This window comes from Amblyraja radiata, chromosome 11, assembly GCF_010909765.2.
Source record: "Amblyraja radiata isolate CabotCenter1 chromosome 11, sAmbRad1.1.pri, whole genome shotgun sequence".
NCBI lineage: Eukaryota > Metazoa > Chordata > Chondrichthyes > Rajiformes > Rajidae > Amblyraja > Amblyraja radiata.
The window spans coordinates 20,835,836-20,854,522 of NC_045966.1; the positions used below are offsets into that span (position 1 = coordinate 20,835,836).

Below are 18,687 nucleotides of genomic sequence, written 5' to 3' on the forward strand. Positions count from 1 at the left end.
CCTTTAATTAATAATCAATTTCTACCTATTTTAAAAGAAGATCATTTGCTGGTTACATCATGAAACATGGCAAAAGCTGATTTGAATGTAAAGCTAGTTACGACATTTGGATTTATCTAGCTCTAAAACTGTTCAGCATCAAAGCAAATGTGACGGCACAAATGTAGCCTACAGTTACACTTGCAACAGTAAAAATGTGTGATGAATTGAAGAATGTAACAAAAATAAGCTAAATAAAATAGCGTCTTTAATATTCTGTGTCAGTTTCCACAGTAAAGAAAGAGGAAAATATACTTGACATTTAGACAATAATAAATCGTGGGTAGCAACTAATTTGTTAACATAAGCGAGAAAGTAGGATTTATAAAAAATGGTTGGAAAGCAATGACTAGTGGAGCTGGATATTAACAGGAATGGAGAGGGGTAAGCGTCTGAAAGTATTAAACTCATAACTTGTGTCTTTTCTCACTGCCAAATTCGCTGCACACATGTCACCCTGATTAACAGGTCAGGGTTTTAGATTGCTGGGGAAGATTGTGAAACAGGCCATTGGATCTGATGTGTCTGATAAAAGACTCTGGGGGATGTGGAGGTTTATGTTCTCCATCGCAAATCTCAAGATGGGGTGTTCAATAATCCTTAACCTGGTGTATCGTTGTCGGCTGGTGACCTGACAGGGGGATAGGGTGGGAGAGCATACCACCCAGAGTAAAGCAGTACTGCTTGCACAAAACCAGTACTGGGAAAACATTCAGTTGTGGGAGATCACTTTACCTCTCTCCAACTGCCAGATTCCCCAAAGATTGAGGAACCCAACAAACTACATGTAGAACTTGCAATATCAGAGCTCAGAAACGTGTCTCTGGAACTCTCTGCCACAGAAGGTAGTTGAGGCCAGTTCATTGGCTATATTTAAGAGGGAGTTAGATGCGGCCCTTGTGGCTAAAGGGATCAGGGGGTATGGAGAGAAGGCAGGTACAGGATACTGAGTTGGATGATCAGCCATGATCATATTGAATGGCGGTGCAGGCTCGAAGGGCCGAATGGCCTACTCCTGCACCTATTTTCTATGTTTCTATGTTTCTAAATTATCACTCTACCCATTGGAGAGATGTCCGCTCTAGGTTTGTGTTTTATAAGCAAAAAGGATGGAGATTGAGACGGGTTGGCGTGTGCACGATATTTTTAAAAGTGTTGATATTTATAATCAGCCAGATCCTTTTCTTGAAACCAGGAACTGCAGATTCTGGTTTACACAAAAGGACACAAAGTGTTGGAGTAACCCAGTAGTTCAGGCTGTATCTTTGGAGAACATGGATCGCTGATGTTTTAGGTCAGGATCCTTATTCAGACTGATTCTTTTCTACCTTTTTTAGGTGTCAAAATCTCATTTAACGTGTTCTGTGGGATTTAGGTACTGACCTTTAATTATTCACCATCACTTATTAATTTATTAATGACTTGGGTAGTCCAGTAAACTGAAAACTTCCATTCTCTGCTGGCACAAAAAAAAATGATATCATATCATGTAATATATGAATGCACATAATATTATGATAAGGCAGCAATAGATTACACACACAAACCAATAGTGGATGATGTTGAACATGGGTAAGTGTGCCCTATATGGGCCAAAAATAGACAAATTATACTTAATATGGGAAAATATAAGTATTGGAGGTATCATAAGGTCATCTGATCACACAGCACGGAAATACAGAAAAATACAGAAAATTAAGGTCCATTGAAACATCGAAACAATTAATGACCAGCGAGCTGGAATATAAAAGGGATATTGGTTTGTTGCAGCAGCACAAACGCTGGTTAAATCACATCTAGATTTGTGTACGAATCTGGAACCATATCTGATAATATGGTATCGTACAATAAAATGAAATCGAAATGAATTCAATGTAGAATCATCATACAGTCACCAAAGCTCTAAGAGTTAAAATAGGAAGAGAGATTACAAATTAGTTTTAGGTTACATGGAATATAGAAGATTAAGGGTTACATTGATAGAGATTTTAGGGTTTTGAAATCAATCAATTAGATGAACAAAATCCAATGTTTTACTGCTTGGGGAGTCTTGGGCAAGGAGACACGATCTTCAAATTAGAACCAGGACAGTCAAGTAAGAAGTTGCAAAACTTCAACGCATAAAGAGTTGTGCAAAAGAAACAGATGCTGGTCCAATTAATAATTTTAAAACTGAGATCATATTTTTTTCTTTGCCTACAGTATTCAGGGATTTGGAGAGAAGGCGGTGGATGGTATAATACAGATCAGTCATTATCTCAATGAATAATGGAAGAGGCTTGACATGCTCTCCATATAAAATATCTGCATCAACAACAAGTGATTTAATAACTAGTTGGGTGGGTGAAAAAATTTGAAAGAAAGAATAGTAAATCAGCTCATCTGTTTCAAACTTTCACTGAACTGTGCCTTCTCCAATACGGTTTTTTAAGCTGGATGTTGACCAGCGGCTGCTGCAAATTGGCAGAGTGCTACCTGTAAGAGAACAATGGGTTTGGAGATGCTAAGCCTTAACAGCAAGCCACATATTTGTGTATTTATTTAACCTCATAGATCATACCTTATACCATCCATCTCACCTCTCATTTAAAATGTCCACTCTGTTATCACTGCTCTTAATATTGTGCCACTGAAGTACTAATGTCACGGCAGATTTGATTTACGGCAAACTCATTGTTATACTTTCCTCTCTGAATCCTTTATAAATACGTCCCTAGTTTAGTTGTAACACATTTTATATCAATCAATCAATCAATCAATCAATCAATCAATCAATCAATCAATCAATCAATCAATCAATCAATCAATCAATCAATCAATCAATCAATCAATCAGTCAATCAATCAATCAATCAGTCAATCAATCAATCAATCAATCAACCTTTATTGTCATCTTGCAAGCAACAGTTGTACAGTGCAAAATGAAAAGACGTTTCCCAGGGAATACCGGAGCATCGCACATGAAATTTAAAACATTTCACACATAATAACACTAAAAACAATCCAGTCCCTGATGGAACAGTATAAATAGTTAAAAGCAGGTAAAACAACAATGTTAAAATACAGCAAAACCAATCATAAAAATGTCTGGGGCAGCTGATTTGAGTGGCCAGTGCCAGTTATTAAAGTGGCCAGTGCCAGTTATTAAAGTGTCCGTGCCAAGCCGCAGAATCAGGTGACTGTGAGTACAGAGTGACTGTTTAGCAGCCTCACAGCCTGTGGCAGGAAGCTGTTTAGCAGTCTTGTAGTCCGGGCTTTGATGCTGCGATATCTCTTGCCTGATGGCAGGAGATCCAGGTGTATGTGGAGGGGGTGCAGTTTGTCCTTAGCAATTCTCTGAGCTTTTTTCAGACAGTGGCTCTGGAACAGTTCTTGTACCGAGGGTAGGGCGACGCCAATGATCCTCTCTGCTCCCCTCACTACCCTCTGCAGAGCCTTCCTGTCCGAGCAGTTGCAGGTGGAGTACCACGTGTTTATGCAGTACGTGAGTACAGACTCCACCCTACCCCTGTAGAAAGTCCTGAGGATGTTGGTGGGGAGTGAGGCCTGTTTGAGTTTCCTCAGGAAGTGCAGTCGCTGATGGGCCCGTTTGACGGTCCCAGTGGTGGTCCTGGACCAGGTGAGGCTGTCTGTAATTTGCACACCGAGGGACTTTATGCTCTCCGCTCTCTCCACTGTGGTGCCACTGATGTTGAGGGGTGTATGCTTTGGCTGCGCCCTCCTGAAGTCGACAACCATCTCCCGACCACCCACCATTTGTTGTAGAGGCATAGGAAACAGCAGATGCTGGAGTTTGGAGCAAAAACAAACTGTTGGAGGAATTTGGTGGGTCAAGCAGCATGTGCAGGGGCAAAAGGGATATTGATACTTTGGATCAATGCTCTGCATCAGAAACCTCCTGAATCAACCTGAAGCGCCAACTAACCCTTGCACTACAAATGCTCCATGACCCACTAAGTTCCTCCAGCAGTTTAATATTTTGCAACATTTATTGTGTATGTCTGCAGCTGCTGATTTGAGTGTTTGAAAGATACAGAGTGGAAACATGCCCTCGGCCCATCCAGTCTATACCGATCATCATTAGTGTTATGTTATCCCACTTCCTCATCCACTCCCTACACACTAGGGGCAATTTACAGAGGCCAATTAACCTACAAACCCGCACGTCTTTGGGATGTGGAAGAAACCAGAACACCCGGGGGGAAAAATGCAATCCCAGGAAGATTGCGCAAACTCCATCCAGACAGCACACGAGGTTAGAATCGAACCTCGGGCTCCGGTGCTGTGCACAGCAGCTCTTCCATCTGCACCAACCTGTTGCCTCATGCCAAACTACAAATTTTGCACATCATTAGCAGACGCCTTTGATTCCCATCTTGGTTGGCCTCGAAAATGATTCTATCTTTAGATCCTTAGAGGCACATTATTACGTTTAGCTTGGCCCATAACATTAGATAGTTTTCCTTCTGCAAGAACCCAGCATGCCAAGATCATCCTAAAACAACCCAGACTCTTTTTATCTGTTACCAATCCAATAACTCCCATGTTTAGTTCACTAAATTCTTCAAGGTTGAACACCCTTATGACTTTAGCTAATACTACAAGTGCCTAACATCCACACAAAATGCTGGAGTAATTCAGTGGGTCCAGCAGCATCTCTGGAGAAAATGGATAAGAAATGTTTCGGGTCGGGTCCCTTCCCAACCCATAACGTCACCTTTCTTTTTTCTCCAGAGATGCTGCAAGACCCGTTTTCTAGTCAATTATTTTGTGTCTATCTTTAGTGTAAACCAGCATCTTCAGTTTTTTTTATTACTATAAAAGCCCATCTCTTTCTGGACAATATTTTGTTAAGTTTCAATGGCGGTTTCTCCATCAGTTTTTGCTAATGATGTGCAAACTGTGTAGTTTGGTATGGGCAACAGAATGGTGTAGCTGGTAGAGCTTCAAGTTCTCCTGAATCCATTTATTAAGTAGTGTGTCGCTCCAACACCCTTCCACGTCATCAGGTGCACCCAAAGACCAACATTTCTCCTCCTTTTGACTCAGAAATGTGTTGGATCACCTTGAGCCATGGCCCTTTGTTTAAGGCACGGTATTGGGCAGCATGGTGGCGCAGGGGTAGACAGTGTCAGGAGCCCTGACTACGGGTCCTATCTGTACAGAGTTTGTACGTTCTCCCCATGAACTACGTGGGTTTTCTCTGGCTGCTCTGGTTTCCTCCCACACTCACAGGTTTGTAGGTTAATTGCCTTTGGTAAATTTGTAAATTGTCCCTAATGTGTGTAGGACAGTGTTAATGTGTGGGGATCGCAGGACGCCACAGTGATGCAAAGAGCCTGTTTCCGTGCTGTATTTCTACTAAACTATCGAAACTAAACCAAACAAAAAAGTTAATGCAGTTGCAGTTATTCATTATTGATTACTCTAATAGAAAAATGTATTATTTTTTCAGCCTGTGACCTTGCGTCGCAAGGGATCTTGGCACTCGTCAGTTCCACTGGATGCGCGCCTTCTGCCTCACTTCAGTCGTTTGCAGATGGAATGCATATCCCTCACCTTTACATCCAACGCACATCAGCCGGAACTCCCCGCTCACAATGTTCTATCGCAAGGAATATTAGAAAAAACGATTACACCCTTTCTCTACGCCCTCCTGATTATTTCAACGAAGTCATCCTTAAAGTCATTACTGAATTTTCGTGGCAGAAGTTCATGATCTTCTACGATGATGCATATGGTAACAACATGGTTTTCTTGGCCATCTATTTGTATTGTACAAACAATATATGGAATTTATAGCATTGAAATTGATCTTAAACCCATAATGGTTCCGTTTAAACTAGTTTGGTTGATATATCTTTCAGAAAAGGATATTTAAAAGCTTATGTCTACATTCATTTCAGTGTAGTAATACAGTAACTCCACAATTCCAATGTCTGCATGTAATACAAAAAAAGGGAATGAACTGTAAAGTATAGCTTGTCACGTAGGAAATTTGATTTTATTCTGTGGGAAGAAGCTACAGTGATGTGTGATTCTGAAGAAACATAACCATTCTTGCTTTCCCAACATAGAAGTTATGTGGCTTGCCTTACCAATAGCATAGGATAACATATCAGGACTAATACTATAGATTGAGGTGAGAGATGCAATCACTGGTAACATAACACTATGGGCATACAAACATGAGAGGCTTTCTTTTGTTTCTCAGTTTCACATATCAGGTTTGGCTTCAACATCTGGTGCTACATTTTGCTGCATTCAGAATGGGTGTATTTGAAAGCGCAAAGAATATTATGGTATAATAATGTGACATGCCCAACATCTCATAAAAGGAAAGAAAATTACCCGATTTGTTTTGGATTTGGTGAACCTTTCCTATTCCTAAGGCAAAATTCTGATGGTGGTTAAAGGCAATTTTCAAGTAAGCAGTTCTTTTGAAATTATCTTTTATTGCAATTACCCGATTGGATATATCTTCCCGAATATGTTCTGTGGGATTTCATTTCCTTTGGGCGCTCCCTTTAGCATCTGGTTAACATGTTTGCATTGGATTTTGATGCAGTTCGTAGCTAATTTGTTTTACATGGATTATCAGCTGCAATAAAGTAGCGCAAGATATAATTTAGCACAAACATATAAACCCATGCATTAAATAGCTCATAGGAAACCCCGCTGAATACACAGATTGTGGGAGCAGGGGGCGTACTGGTGACTTTATCATGACACCCAGTGTCGGGCACACATAGGATGAGCTATCAACTAGTTTTATAGCCATGTTTTTTGTAATGCCAGGTAACACATCTGCGTTACTGGTTGGACTATTTCTGGGGAAATTGACTGCTTGTTAAAGTACTAAGCAGTGATTATTACGGCTGAGGTCTGATTTGTTGGCTTAAATTCTTTAAAGCTGGTATCATTATACTGCCAATGTGAGTCTGCACCATTTGGAAAACAAGTGCCTTACACATTTACTCTACATTATGAACACATGTTAACAAGATCACCTCTACCAGTTTATCTGTCGTTCAATTCCCTGTTAATAAATTCAGCTGCCAGATGAATTCAAACAATGAGGAAATTAAAGCATTTCAACTTAATTAGCTGGTACCACAAGAGGCCACGAAACCATTAATTAATTAAGAATATTTAAGATTCCCAACATAGAAGTTATGTGGCTTGCCTTACCAATAGCATAGGATAACATATCAGGACTAATACTATAGATTGAGGTGAGCGATGCAATCACTGGTAACATAACACTATGGGCTGTTATGCCAATATATTATATCGTATTTTACTGATATATGAATAGTGATTACTTGCAGTTATCTTGCAGTTATTGTATGTAACAAGGTCATAAAGCAGTTAATAAGACAACTAACTTTAAAAAAATGTTAAATCAATGATCCAAATGTATTCTCACACTTACCTTTTTGATCATTTGAACAGACATTCGTGGGATTCAAGAGTTTTTGGGTCAAGCAGGTCAGCAAGGAATAGAGGTTTCCCTTCAAAAGGTAGAGACCAGCATAAGTAATATGTTCACTGGTCTTTTCTCTACACTTGGATTCGATGAGCTCAGCCGTTTTCGGGACATGCTTCGAAGAGCCCTTCTTTTTCTCAACCCACGTACTGCAAAGACCTTCATTAGTGAGGTAACAAATGTTATTTCAATTGTGAATTTGTCTTATAAATATTGATATTTGACTTTCAGCCTAAATGAGTGGAAGAAACGGAGCTAGTTGTTAAAATGTCAAAGTGAACCAAGAATGGTAGGAAAAGTGCAAAAGGCTATCATCAGAATTAAAGCCAATTGAAAGCAATTTTCAACTAAGCAGTTCTTTTGAAATTATCCTTTATTGCAATTACTCGATTGGATATCTCTTCCTGAATATGTTCTTTGGGATTTCATTTCCAAAAAAAAAACAATTTAAATTTAAAAATGCTCTTAAATAAAAAATACTCTTAAAAAATGTTGAGCAAGAAATTATTTTACATAACACAATATTCTCCTATTTTATACAAAAGAATATCAACAAAATGTAACTGCAAAATGTGATTAGACAGTGCGTGTGTGCGTGCCTGTGTGCGCAACCCCATTCCAAATATGTGATCTAGGTCCTTTGTGCATGAATGGCTGTCAGGCATGAATAGAGATTTCAAATCGTGCACAGTTTTTGATTGGGGAACTTGTTCAAGGCCTGCAAGCGGTGTGGGCCTCAAGTGCTGGAACTAACTTTAGCTGTTGAGTTGAGACCTGCTTTGACATTAGATGAAATGCTCCAAGCTGTCTTTGGCTGTTGCTGAGCAGTCCAAGGCATTGGTCTTCCTCATGGTACTGTCCTTTATACTTTTTCATTCCTTTTATAATATGACCCCTGAAACCCCCCTCAGATCCTTTCCCTAACCTCCCCAATCGCTATTCCAGCTCTGCAGCTCTTCTGTCCATAACCCTGGTCAATATCTCAGCCCTCCTACATCCGAACATCAAGCCCACCCTTCCATATACTATCTTTCCTCTGGGGTACTTTTCCCAACCCAAGCTCCCAGAAGATCATCTCTTCACACCAGTCATCACCAGTAATCATCTCCATGTTCATCCTCCTGTTTAGTTTCCCCATACACACTCCTATAAGCCCACTCTCTGCAACTGCAGGACATTGCAGGAGAAAGGCATTTTGCATGTAATTGTGTTCGGTCCTTGTACTCGATGTATTGGAGTGTTAAGACCTCTCAGTGAACTCTCGGATCTCCTTCTATTAGGTCATTTCAGATTTTCCATCCTGTCATCTTCTGTTTGATCTTGATATTTGGAAGAGTAAATGTGGAGATTACTCATACGGATTCAGAAAATGCACTCATCACTTTTTTTGTGATGCTACACTTAGGAACTCAGTTGATGTATTGTTCAAAAATACCATTCATTTATTACTGCAAACGGTGTAAAAGATTATGATCCAAACACTGTTTCAAGTGACAAGTATAATTTTACATTGTTATTGCTGGTCTATATTATATCACATCAAAATACAATGCAATGTGATATTGATTGTCATTTTCCCAGTTTCTAAAATGTATACACGGCAAAACCATAATTTAACATATTTATTAAATGCAAAAGAAGGCAGTTTGAAACATATATACAGGTATTTGCAAAGAATTACCATGTTGAATCTCAGCATCATAGACCACCTGCATCCTCCAACAATTTTCCTCAATAGATATTTGTTATATTCGTTGTAGCGATGTGAGCTTCATAAACTGAGCCAGGTAGTGAATCTGTGGAATTCTTTGCCACAGAAGGCTGTGGAGGCAAAGTCAGTGGATATATTTAAGGCAGAGATAGATAGATTCTTGATTAGTATGGGTGTTAGCGTTTATGGGAAGAAGACAGGAGAATGGGGTTAGGAGGGAGAGATAAATCAGCCATGATTGAATGGCAGAGTAGAGTTGATGGATGAGGATAGGGCGGTGGATGTTGTTTGCATGGATTTTAAGAAGGCATTTGATAAGTCCCCCATGGTGGGTTGATCCAGAAGACTAAGGTGCATGGGATTAACAGCAACCTGGTCATATGGATTATGAAGTGGCTTGATTGATGGATGACAAAGCATTGTGTTGGAAGGACAAGATTCAGGCTGGAAGTCTGTAAACCATGGAATTCTGCAGGGATCGGTGCTGGGACCTTTTTGTTTATGATATATATATATATATACATATATATATAATATATATATATGATTTGGATGTAAACATAGATGGATTGGATAGTAAGTCAGCAGATGACACAAGGATTGCTGGGGTCATGGACTAGGAGGAAGGCTATCAAAGTATACAGCAGGATATAGATTAGCTACCAAAATGGGCATAGACATGGCAGATGGAGGTTAATCGGAGCAAGTGTGAGGTGTTGCACTTTGGATGTCAAATGTTAGGGGAAAATATACAATTATTGGCAAGATACTTAAAAAAACACTGGCGTAGAGAGGGATCTTGGGGGTCCAAGTTCATAAATTCATGAAAGTGGCAACACAAGTAGATAAAGTGGTAAAGAAAGCATGTGATATGTTTGCCTTCATCAGTCAGGGCATTGAGTATAAGAGTCAGGCTGCAGCTTTATAGGACTTTGGTTAGTTTGTATTTGGCATAGTGCATGCAGTTCTGGTCACTCCATTACAGGAAGGACGTGGAGGCTTTGCAGAGCGTGCATAGGAGGATTACCAGAATGATACAAGGATTAGGGTATTAGCTACAGGAAGAGGTTGGATAGATTTGGATTGCATTACCTGGAACACTGGAGGTTGAGAGGACACCTCATGGAAACATATAAAATTATGAGAGGTATTGATAGGGTAGACGGTCAAAGTCTTTTTCGCAGAATCAAAATATCAAACACTAGGGTGCATAGCTTTAAGTTGAAAAGGTTGAAGTTTAATGATGTGTGAGAAATTTTTTTTTTCACAGATATAATTTAATATTGAAGACCATATGCTGGAATGTGTTGTGTGGCGTGGTGTTAGAGGCAGGTACAATTGTGACATTTAAGAGACTTTTAGATACACATACCGTAGGTATCCAAGGAATTGAGGCATATGGATCATGTACAAACAGATAAGAGTTGGTCTTGGCATCATGTTCAGCACAGACGTTGTGGGCAAAAGGGCCTGTTCCTGTGCTGTACTCTTCTGTTCTGATTTATTTACATATAAGAACCTTGGAATTTGTGTTTTTTAAATATTTTTTAGAAAACGCATAGCAAATTAAATGTTTTCTTATGCAAACCAGTCAATTTATGCTCCTTGTCTTCTTCCCATCCTTCTATACCTAATTCTATCAACATAAGTTTTGATTCTGTTCCCAGCTTTTCTATAATTGCATTTGCACAATTCCTCTGAAGTACTTCCAATGGCATAAAAGTTGCACAGTGACATTACTCTCTGGGTGCTTGTTATTCATGAATTCTCTGTTTGTATTCATGCTATTTTAATATTGAAGACCATAGGTTTTGTTCTTTTCCTTTAATTCTTTGAAAACTTTTCATAATTTATATTTGTGTTAAGAAATTACTGGGGTATTCAGAGAGATAAGATATCCATGCATTTAGATGGAGAAGGGCTAATTAGGGATAGTCAGCATGGTTTTGTATGTGGGGGTCTCATGAATCTGATTGTGTTTTTTGAAGGTGACCAAAAAAGGTTAACGAGGACAGCGCTGAAGATGTATATATGGATTTCAGTAAAGCATTTGACAATGTTCTGCATAGTAAGCTGCTCTGGCAGGTTAGAGTGTTTGGGATCCAAAGAGAGATAGGTGAATGGATAGAAAATTGGCTTCTTGAAAGGAAGCAGATGGTTGGTGTGTGTCAAAGTTTGGTGGGTGAATGGAATGAGCTGCGGAGGAGGTAGTTGAGGCAGGTACTATTGCAATGTTTAAGAAACATTTCGACAAGTATATGGCTAGGATAAGTTTAAGGGATAAGGGATATAGGCCAAACACAGGCAGATGAGACTAGTATAGATAGGGGCAGTGGCGGACTGGCCAGGGTGTCAGCTTGCCCGATGGCAAGTGGGCCCCTGATGAAGTGGGCCCCCTATATCAAATGGGCCCCAGATGAAGTGGGCCCCCTTTGTCTCCTGGCAACCAATATTTTTAGACCCAGTCCGCCACTGGATAGGGGTCATGTTGGTCAGCGTGACAAGTTGAGCCAAAGGGCCTGTTTCCACGCTGTATGACTCTATGATTCTAAAGGCAAAGATATGCACCACTATGCATCCTTTCCTGATATATCCTCACAGTTTTGGTATTACACCCATGTGTATTTCTTGCAGCTCACATCATGTTCGTAAGAAGACAACTAAAATTGTATGCAGTACTCAAAATGTGGTCGAACCATTGTTGGAAGCATTATGTAGTGTAACCTCTCAAACTTTCATTTCTACCTCACTAGTAATAACCTTACATATAGGTTTGGGTGTTTTTGAGATTATTTTTATCTCCATCTAGTTATTTATGTTTATACTTCTAGGTCCTATTGTTCCGAAACTAATTTAAAATCCTATTTGCTGAGTAATAATTGACCTCTTTATATTTCTTGTCAGAAGTAAAATCTTACACTGAGCTGAAATTAGGCATTTGGTATATTCTGGAAATCACTAATATAATTCTGTAATTAATTGCAACCATCTCTATATTGACAATCACCCCCTTTGTAATTTGACATGATTTGGAAATTTAGAAACATTATTTTTGATTTCAAATTCATTAATAAGTGATGCAAACAGTGATTTTTAGACTAATCCTCGTAGGACTTCCCATCTTGTGACTTTTTCAAATTATTTTCTGCTTCATTTTTATGTGCTAGCTAAGTATTCATTCTACTGTCTGCCCTAACAGCAATAGCTCTGACCTTATCCATTTGTCTATTATTTTACACCAAATCAAAAGCCTTCCATTGTACAGATAAATTACATTTACTGCATTATCCTTACTTGCCTTCAAAGTTAACATTTCAAATAATTTAATATGGGTGAGATTTTCCATTCACAATCAATATAGACTAATTTTTATTATATTTTTGGCAAATACGTGTTGTTCTGTTCTTCAGAAGAAATCCTTTTCTTTTTTTTCACCATTGATGGCAAGCCAATTATTCTACAATTCCCCAGACCTGTCCTATCTCTCTTCTTCAATATAGGTTTAACATTAGTTTTCTGAGACTGCATTTTTCTAATAGATTATTAAATATTAAATATGTACCTCTGCTGTCTTCACTATGGCTCCTTTTAAATATAATCTGTCAAATCCAACAGTTTTATTCTTGGAATTGCTCATGTATTTGTATTTTAAATTAAATTACATCACCTTTTATCTCGCTTTCTGATATCATGTCTGCCTGACACATCTCCCAGATAAGTAATGAAGCAAAAATAATTAAAATATTTCTGCTAGTCAGCTATAACTGCCCCTGACTTTATATTCTCCATGCTCTATTCCCTTCAACCCATTTCCTGTGAATTATTATTTTCTGTTTTAATATAATTGTTCTTCTTTATTTTTCTAATTATCGTTTTTTTTACTTTTCATCAAGTTTCTTTGTATTATGTCCAGCAATGTTCTTCCCTGCTGCCCATGTGCTAAGATTTTTCCTCTTTCTTTCTCCTCAATTTTCTGATTAGGTCTTTATTCATCTATAGTGCATAATTAGAGTTCAATTTAATTTATTTTTCTTTGTAGGAAATATTGTCCTAGATTTTGTTTTTTGTTTTTGTTTTTGATGTGTCCCACTCCTTATTTCCTTGGGCTTTTGTGTCTCACAACTATTATATTAAATTGTATTCTATTTGGGTTACTACTTGAAGTGGTTCACCTAATTTTACTCACTTTATCAGCTCTGACACATTTGCTGTTACTACCTCTCAGCTGCACCTTTTGTGAATGAGCTGAGAAAGAAGGCCTGAACACATTCCCTTTTGCTTTCTTCTTCTGTCCAATTAATTACAGCATGGCTTCTGTCACCCACTCTCATTATTCTTTCATATTCATTTACTTCCTTAATTTGTTGTTTTTTTTTCAATTTTATTCTAATATTTGGTGCTCTATATACTCCAATTAATATGATAGGTTGCAGATGAGCTGAGGAATTTGATTACACAGCAATGTGTTTTGTTCAGAATTACATCATTAGAAACTTTTTTTCTGGAAGGAAGCTTGGTAACATTCCCAGATAATTTAATATTGCACTGGAAATCAGACTGGCAATTTCACAATGATTCCCACTGTCATTTGGTGCTATGTTTCCACCAAATGATAGTGGGACATATCATTAGTCCCACTAGTGACGATGCATAACAACCCAGTTACACCAGTCCTCATGCAATACTATTTGTCAATGTCCGAGGTGAAATTGTTTGCATTTTGACAGAAGGCACCAGTTGTTGTACACACAGACCAGAGATGTTTCTGTAATGCTGTTTGCTTCACATAATTATTTCCACAGATGTTGCCTTATCTATGTCATATTCCACCGTTCTCTGTTTTTATTTCTGATTTCTAGTATCTGTTCTTTATTAAAAAATTTCAACATGCCAAACATTACGCCATGTTAAACTAATCTCCACTGCTGCACACTATCCAGATCGCGCCATACCTAGCATATCTAGTAACAGTTCAGGAACCACACAAGCAAATACATTGTGCCTTCTGAATCCTTTCTTTTTCCTTCTTGTGGTTCAAGAGTGATGCAGTGGAGCAACTAATTGAGCTGCGCCCTTGTGATGCCACAGATGCGCGTTCAGTCCTAACTTGATTGCTATCTTAGGTACACAAAATTGCTGGGGAAACTCAGCGGGTGCAGCAGCATCTATGGAGCGAAGGAAATAGGCGACGTTTCGGGCCGAAACCCTTCTTCAGGCTATCTTGTTGGAGCTTGCACTCTCTCCCTATGGCTATGTGGGTTTTCCCCAGATGTACCAATTTATTCTCTCACTTAAAAGATGTGTAGGTTGTTCGGTTAATTGGCCACTGTAAAATGCCCCAATGTATAGGTGAGTGATAGAAACTGAAGGAAGTGATGAAAATGTGGGGAGAATAAAATGGGGGATTAGTGTAAATCATTGGTAAAATGTTAGTGCCGATTCTGTATGCCGAAGGGCCTGTTTCCATGCAGTGCCTGTCTTTGACTGTTTTCTTTGGGCTAATGTTGCTGTGTGGAGTCACCTTCCAATTAGTCAATGTAATAGATGTACTACTCTTTCTGCTTCACTGCAGCTTGTTGGTGCCAAATGTTTCCCTTGAGCACTGTGTCACTCTAACAATTGCCCTGTCCTCTGAGTGCCTGTATCTAAATTGGTGATTAGCAAGGATTGCTGGAGTGATGCTGCATTGCTCTCCATCTGCTGCTGTTGCTCCATCTCCAATTGTTCTTGGACATCTGGGCTTGGCGTGGGGTCCTTGCACACTGAGCCTGCCATTAATAAGAAAAACACCATGACAATACCGAGTGGCCAGCATTCATTTCTGACAAATGTCATTTAATTGAGGGAGCAATAGGGAATAGAAACAATGTGCAACTTCATTCCAAACTTGCTCTATCTCAGCTAGAGTTTTTAGGCCATTGGACAAGATCCTAATCCGTCCCTTGTACAGTGGAATCAAAGGTTCTGCCTTCGGCCCAACGGGTCCACGCCAATCATCAATCACCCGTTCACACTAGTTTAATATGGTCCTAATTTGATCAGTGTCCATGTTATCCCACTTTCTCATCCCCTTCCCTACACACATGGGGTAATTTACAGAGGCCATTTAGCCTACAAACCCGCACGTCTTTAGGATATGAGAGGAAACCGGAGCACCCCTGGTGGACAGCCATGCAGTCACAAGGATAATGTGCAAATTCCACATCGATAACGCTTAAGGTTAGGATCGAATACACGTCTCAACGCTGTGAGGCAGCAGCTCTAAGAGCAATGCCACTGTGCTGCCCTCGATCTGATGGTTTTTTGCTGACTGATGCTGTTAGAAACACGGTTTGCTAACATCTACAATACTAAAAAAAATTAACGACTGTGTAACAACTTTATTTAAAATCATATGAATTATATTCACTAATAAAATGCACAAATATACATTAGAGTGAAGGGAAAAAAACTTGGCATTTAAATGAAGATCAGTGGCCCAGTTCAGATAAATGGCAATTCTAGGGTGCAGTAAGAAGTCAGAAGCACACACATCTGACCTCCTGGCACATTCCCCATGCTCACTCCGCAGTTAGCTGGAGGGTCTCTGTACACCCACTGACTAATTAACAGGGTATCACAGATCATTATCTTTTATCTCTTTCTCTATAATTTCTATTTCTAGCTTACTGATTAATGTGCCACTTTTGTTCTGTGGCATTATGTTAACCCTAATAAAATGTAACTCCATCTCCTCTTTGCCCTCTTTATCATTACTAAATACATTATACCCAGCAATATTTAATTTCTACTCCTTTATCTTTGTCAAATGCTTGTAAATGCTATTTGATTTGTTTTCTTGCAACATATTACTGCCTCCAAATTCTGTTTCATTTACTCAACTGTAAATGTATATGCAGAAAATGTAACACATTTTCTAAAGTTTTACTTTCATTTTATTTTTAACCATCCTTTTACATTTCTGTTGTTTGCAACTATTTATTCCCTAGCTGCTTGTTTCTTGTAGCTGGTGTATTCTGTCTGATTTGATTCCATTCAGTACAGGTAGAACCCATCCACGGTTCCTTGAAAACTCCTCGTCTCCATGCCAACTATTTAGAGTCATGTGAAATCTCGTTATTGCTCATTTTATATGGTAGTTCCTTTGTGATTTAGGCACTAATCCAAAGATTATTACCTTTGAGCTAAACTAACAGAAAGTAAATTAGTTTCTGTCCCTTGAGACTTTCTCGACAGAACCTCCTCCCTATTATGAATGGATACCAGCAACCAGTTTTCCTCTTTCCCAAATGCCTGTCCACCTGTCTCAAGATGTTCCTTAAACTGGCATCAAATTGACAACAATAGTCCAGAAATTGCTCCTATTTGACAATATATGTTGATTTTATCTAACCCTTGCAGGAAGGCAGAGCTTGATGGGTCAGTACCTTATTGACTGGGATAATTGAACAGTAGGATACAATGATCCTTCCCACCATCAGAGGTAGCCCATGGTGCCCATGCCCAGCTTTATAACCTGTAACCGCTACCTCCTGTGATTATTTATTTCCCCTTGCTATGATCGGCCAAGATGAAGTGTCCTCTCTATTTGGTTTAGCTGCAAGCCTGGGCAAATAATTTGGAACACAGACTTGCCCTGCATCTACATTCCCTTCTTGACCTAATAGACTGATTCCAGAGCAACCACTTGGCTTCTACATCTGGGGTCCACTTGGATGCAGGAGTTGCTGGAAGGTGAATGCACGAGGCATCAGTCGACCACCTGTAGGGACGTCAGGTCCAGCACCTTTGGTCTCCTGAGATGTACCCACAAGGCAGTGGTGTTCAATTTGACCCATTGTCATCCCAGCTAGGGGTCAAATAGCACCCCACTGACTTGTAGGTAAGCCTCAGAAAAGCCCCAGTCATTAAGTTACTGTCAACATTTGCCTTCCTCTGTGGGTGCGTGGGCCAACTCAGAGAATGATGATCAGACTGCCTTGGATATCATCGTGTTGGAAAGATCACCATTAGAGAATGGACACAGAATTCTGGAACTATGTATGCAAAATAATCTCTTCATCACATATTCCTTTCTCCAGGGCAAGCCCTGCCACAAGGTGTCATGGCATTATCCCTGTTCTGGTTACTGGCATCAACCTGATCTACTCACCTCTAGAAGAAAGGTTCTGGTTTGTGTAGCATGCACTCAAACTTGCGACACTGTCACTCGCTCATCAAAAGCAAAGGTGAAACTACTCCTGCGTAGGGTACATACATCCAAACAGAAAGGCCAGACCCATATCAACATCTCCAATAACATGGGTGAACATCAACATTTCTCTGAACTGCTCGCCTGAGCGCTCCCAACACAGGACCCTTCAAGGAATGTCAGCGAACTCTGGAAATCCCTAAAAAAGATAATCTGTGAAGCAGCATCACTTGCCTTCAAATAAGAAATGCGTAAGAATACTGACTTTGAGGGTTGCTCAGATGAAATGTCACCCATCATTGAAGCTAAACGTTCTGCTCATCTCACGCATAATGTACAGCCAAACACCAACATGCAAAATGGCTTAAAGCTTGCAAAAGCAGCCACACACAGAGCCCCAAGGCATTGTGCACACAGGTACTGGAGTGAATTGTGCAAAGAAATTCAAGTTGCAAATGACTGTGTAAACCTTTGTGGCATAAACCAAGTTATAGGTCTCTAAACATTCTCTAAAAATTGTGCATTTGAAACCTGCAAATGGTGCCATCATCACTGATGAAAGGAAGGAGATGGGTCACTGTGTCGAACATTACTCTCGGCTATATTCATGCGAGGGTGACACCTCCATCACAGCTCTTGATGCTCTCCCTCAGGTGCCAGTGATGAGTGAGCTCGAACCCGAACCACCCCTGCATGAACTGGATAAAGCCATCAATCGCCTGGCAGCCAGGAAGACTCCTGGAGGTTGGTATATCTGCTGTATCTCCTTGAGTATGGAAACCGTCAACACTTGCCATACCTCCATACCATTCTCCTGGGCTGCTGGAGAGAGAGTGGTGTCCCTCAAGACATGCGTAACTTCCTAAAAGCTCCCTCATGTATAAGAACAAGGAAGATTGCAGCAATTGCAACTACAGGGAGTGTTACAGGAAAGGCGTTTGCCAGAAAGATTCTGGAACAACTCCACAGACTCGCTGACGGGATATACCCTGAGGCACAATGCGGTTTCCGCAGACGTGGATCCACAATAGATCTTCATCAAATACAATTAAATGTAGAGAGATGGAGAGAACAAATCCCATTATACATCGTCTTTGTGAATCTTATGAAAGCTTTTGATTCCGTCAACAGACACGGCCTCTACCAGGTACTGGAGAAGATTGGATGCCCACCACATAGTACAGTGCAATTTGATGGTGCTACATCGGACAGTTTCCCTATGAGAAATGAAGTGAAGCAAGGCTGCGCCCTAGCTCGC

The 18,687-nt window shown here is 39.8% G+C and overlaps 1 protein-coding gene across 1 annotated transcript in view; it reads left to right on the plus strand.

Moving 5' to 3' along the window:
• The window catches only part of LOC116978788 (glutamate receptor ionotropic, delta-2-like), a gene marked incomplete at its 5' end in the record, with an annotated part of 428,679 nt that overhangs the window by 176,606 nt on the left and 233,386 nt on the right, over nucleotides 1-18,687 (plus strand). The window contains 2 exons of the mRNA XM_033030081.1: nucleotides 5,494-5,778; nucleotides 7,494-7,699. Coding sequence (XP_032885972.1) covers nucleotides 5,494-5,778; nucleotides 7,494-7,699 — 491 coding nt within the window. The remainder of the gene's footprint in view (nucleotides 1-5,493; nucleotides 5,779-7,493; nucleotides 7,700-18,687) is intronic.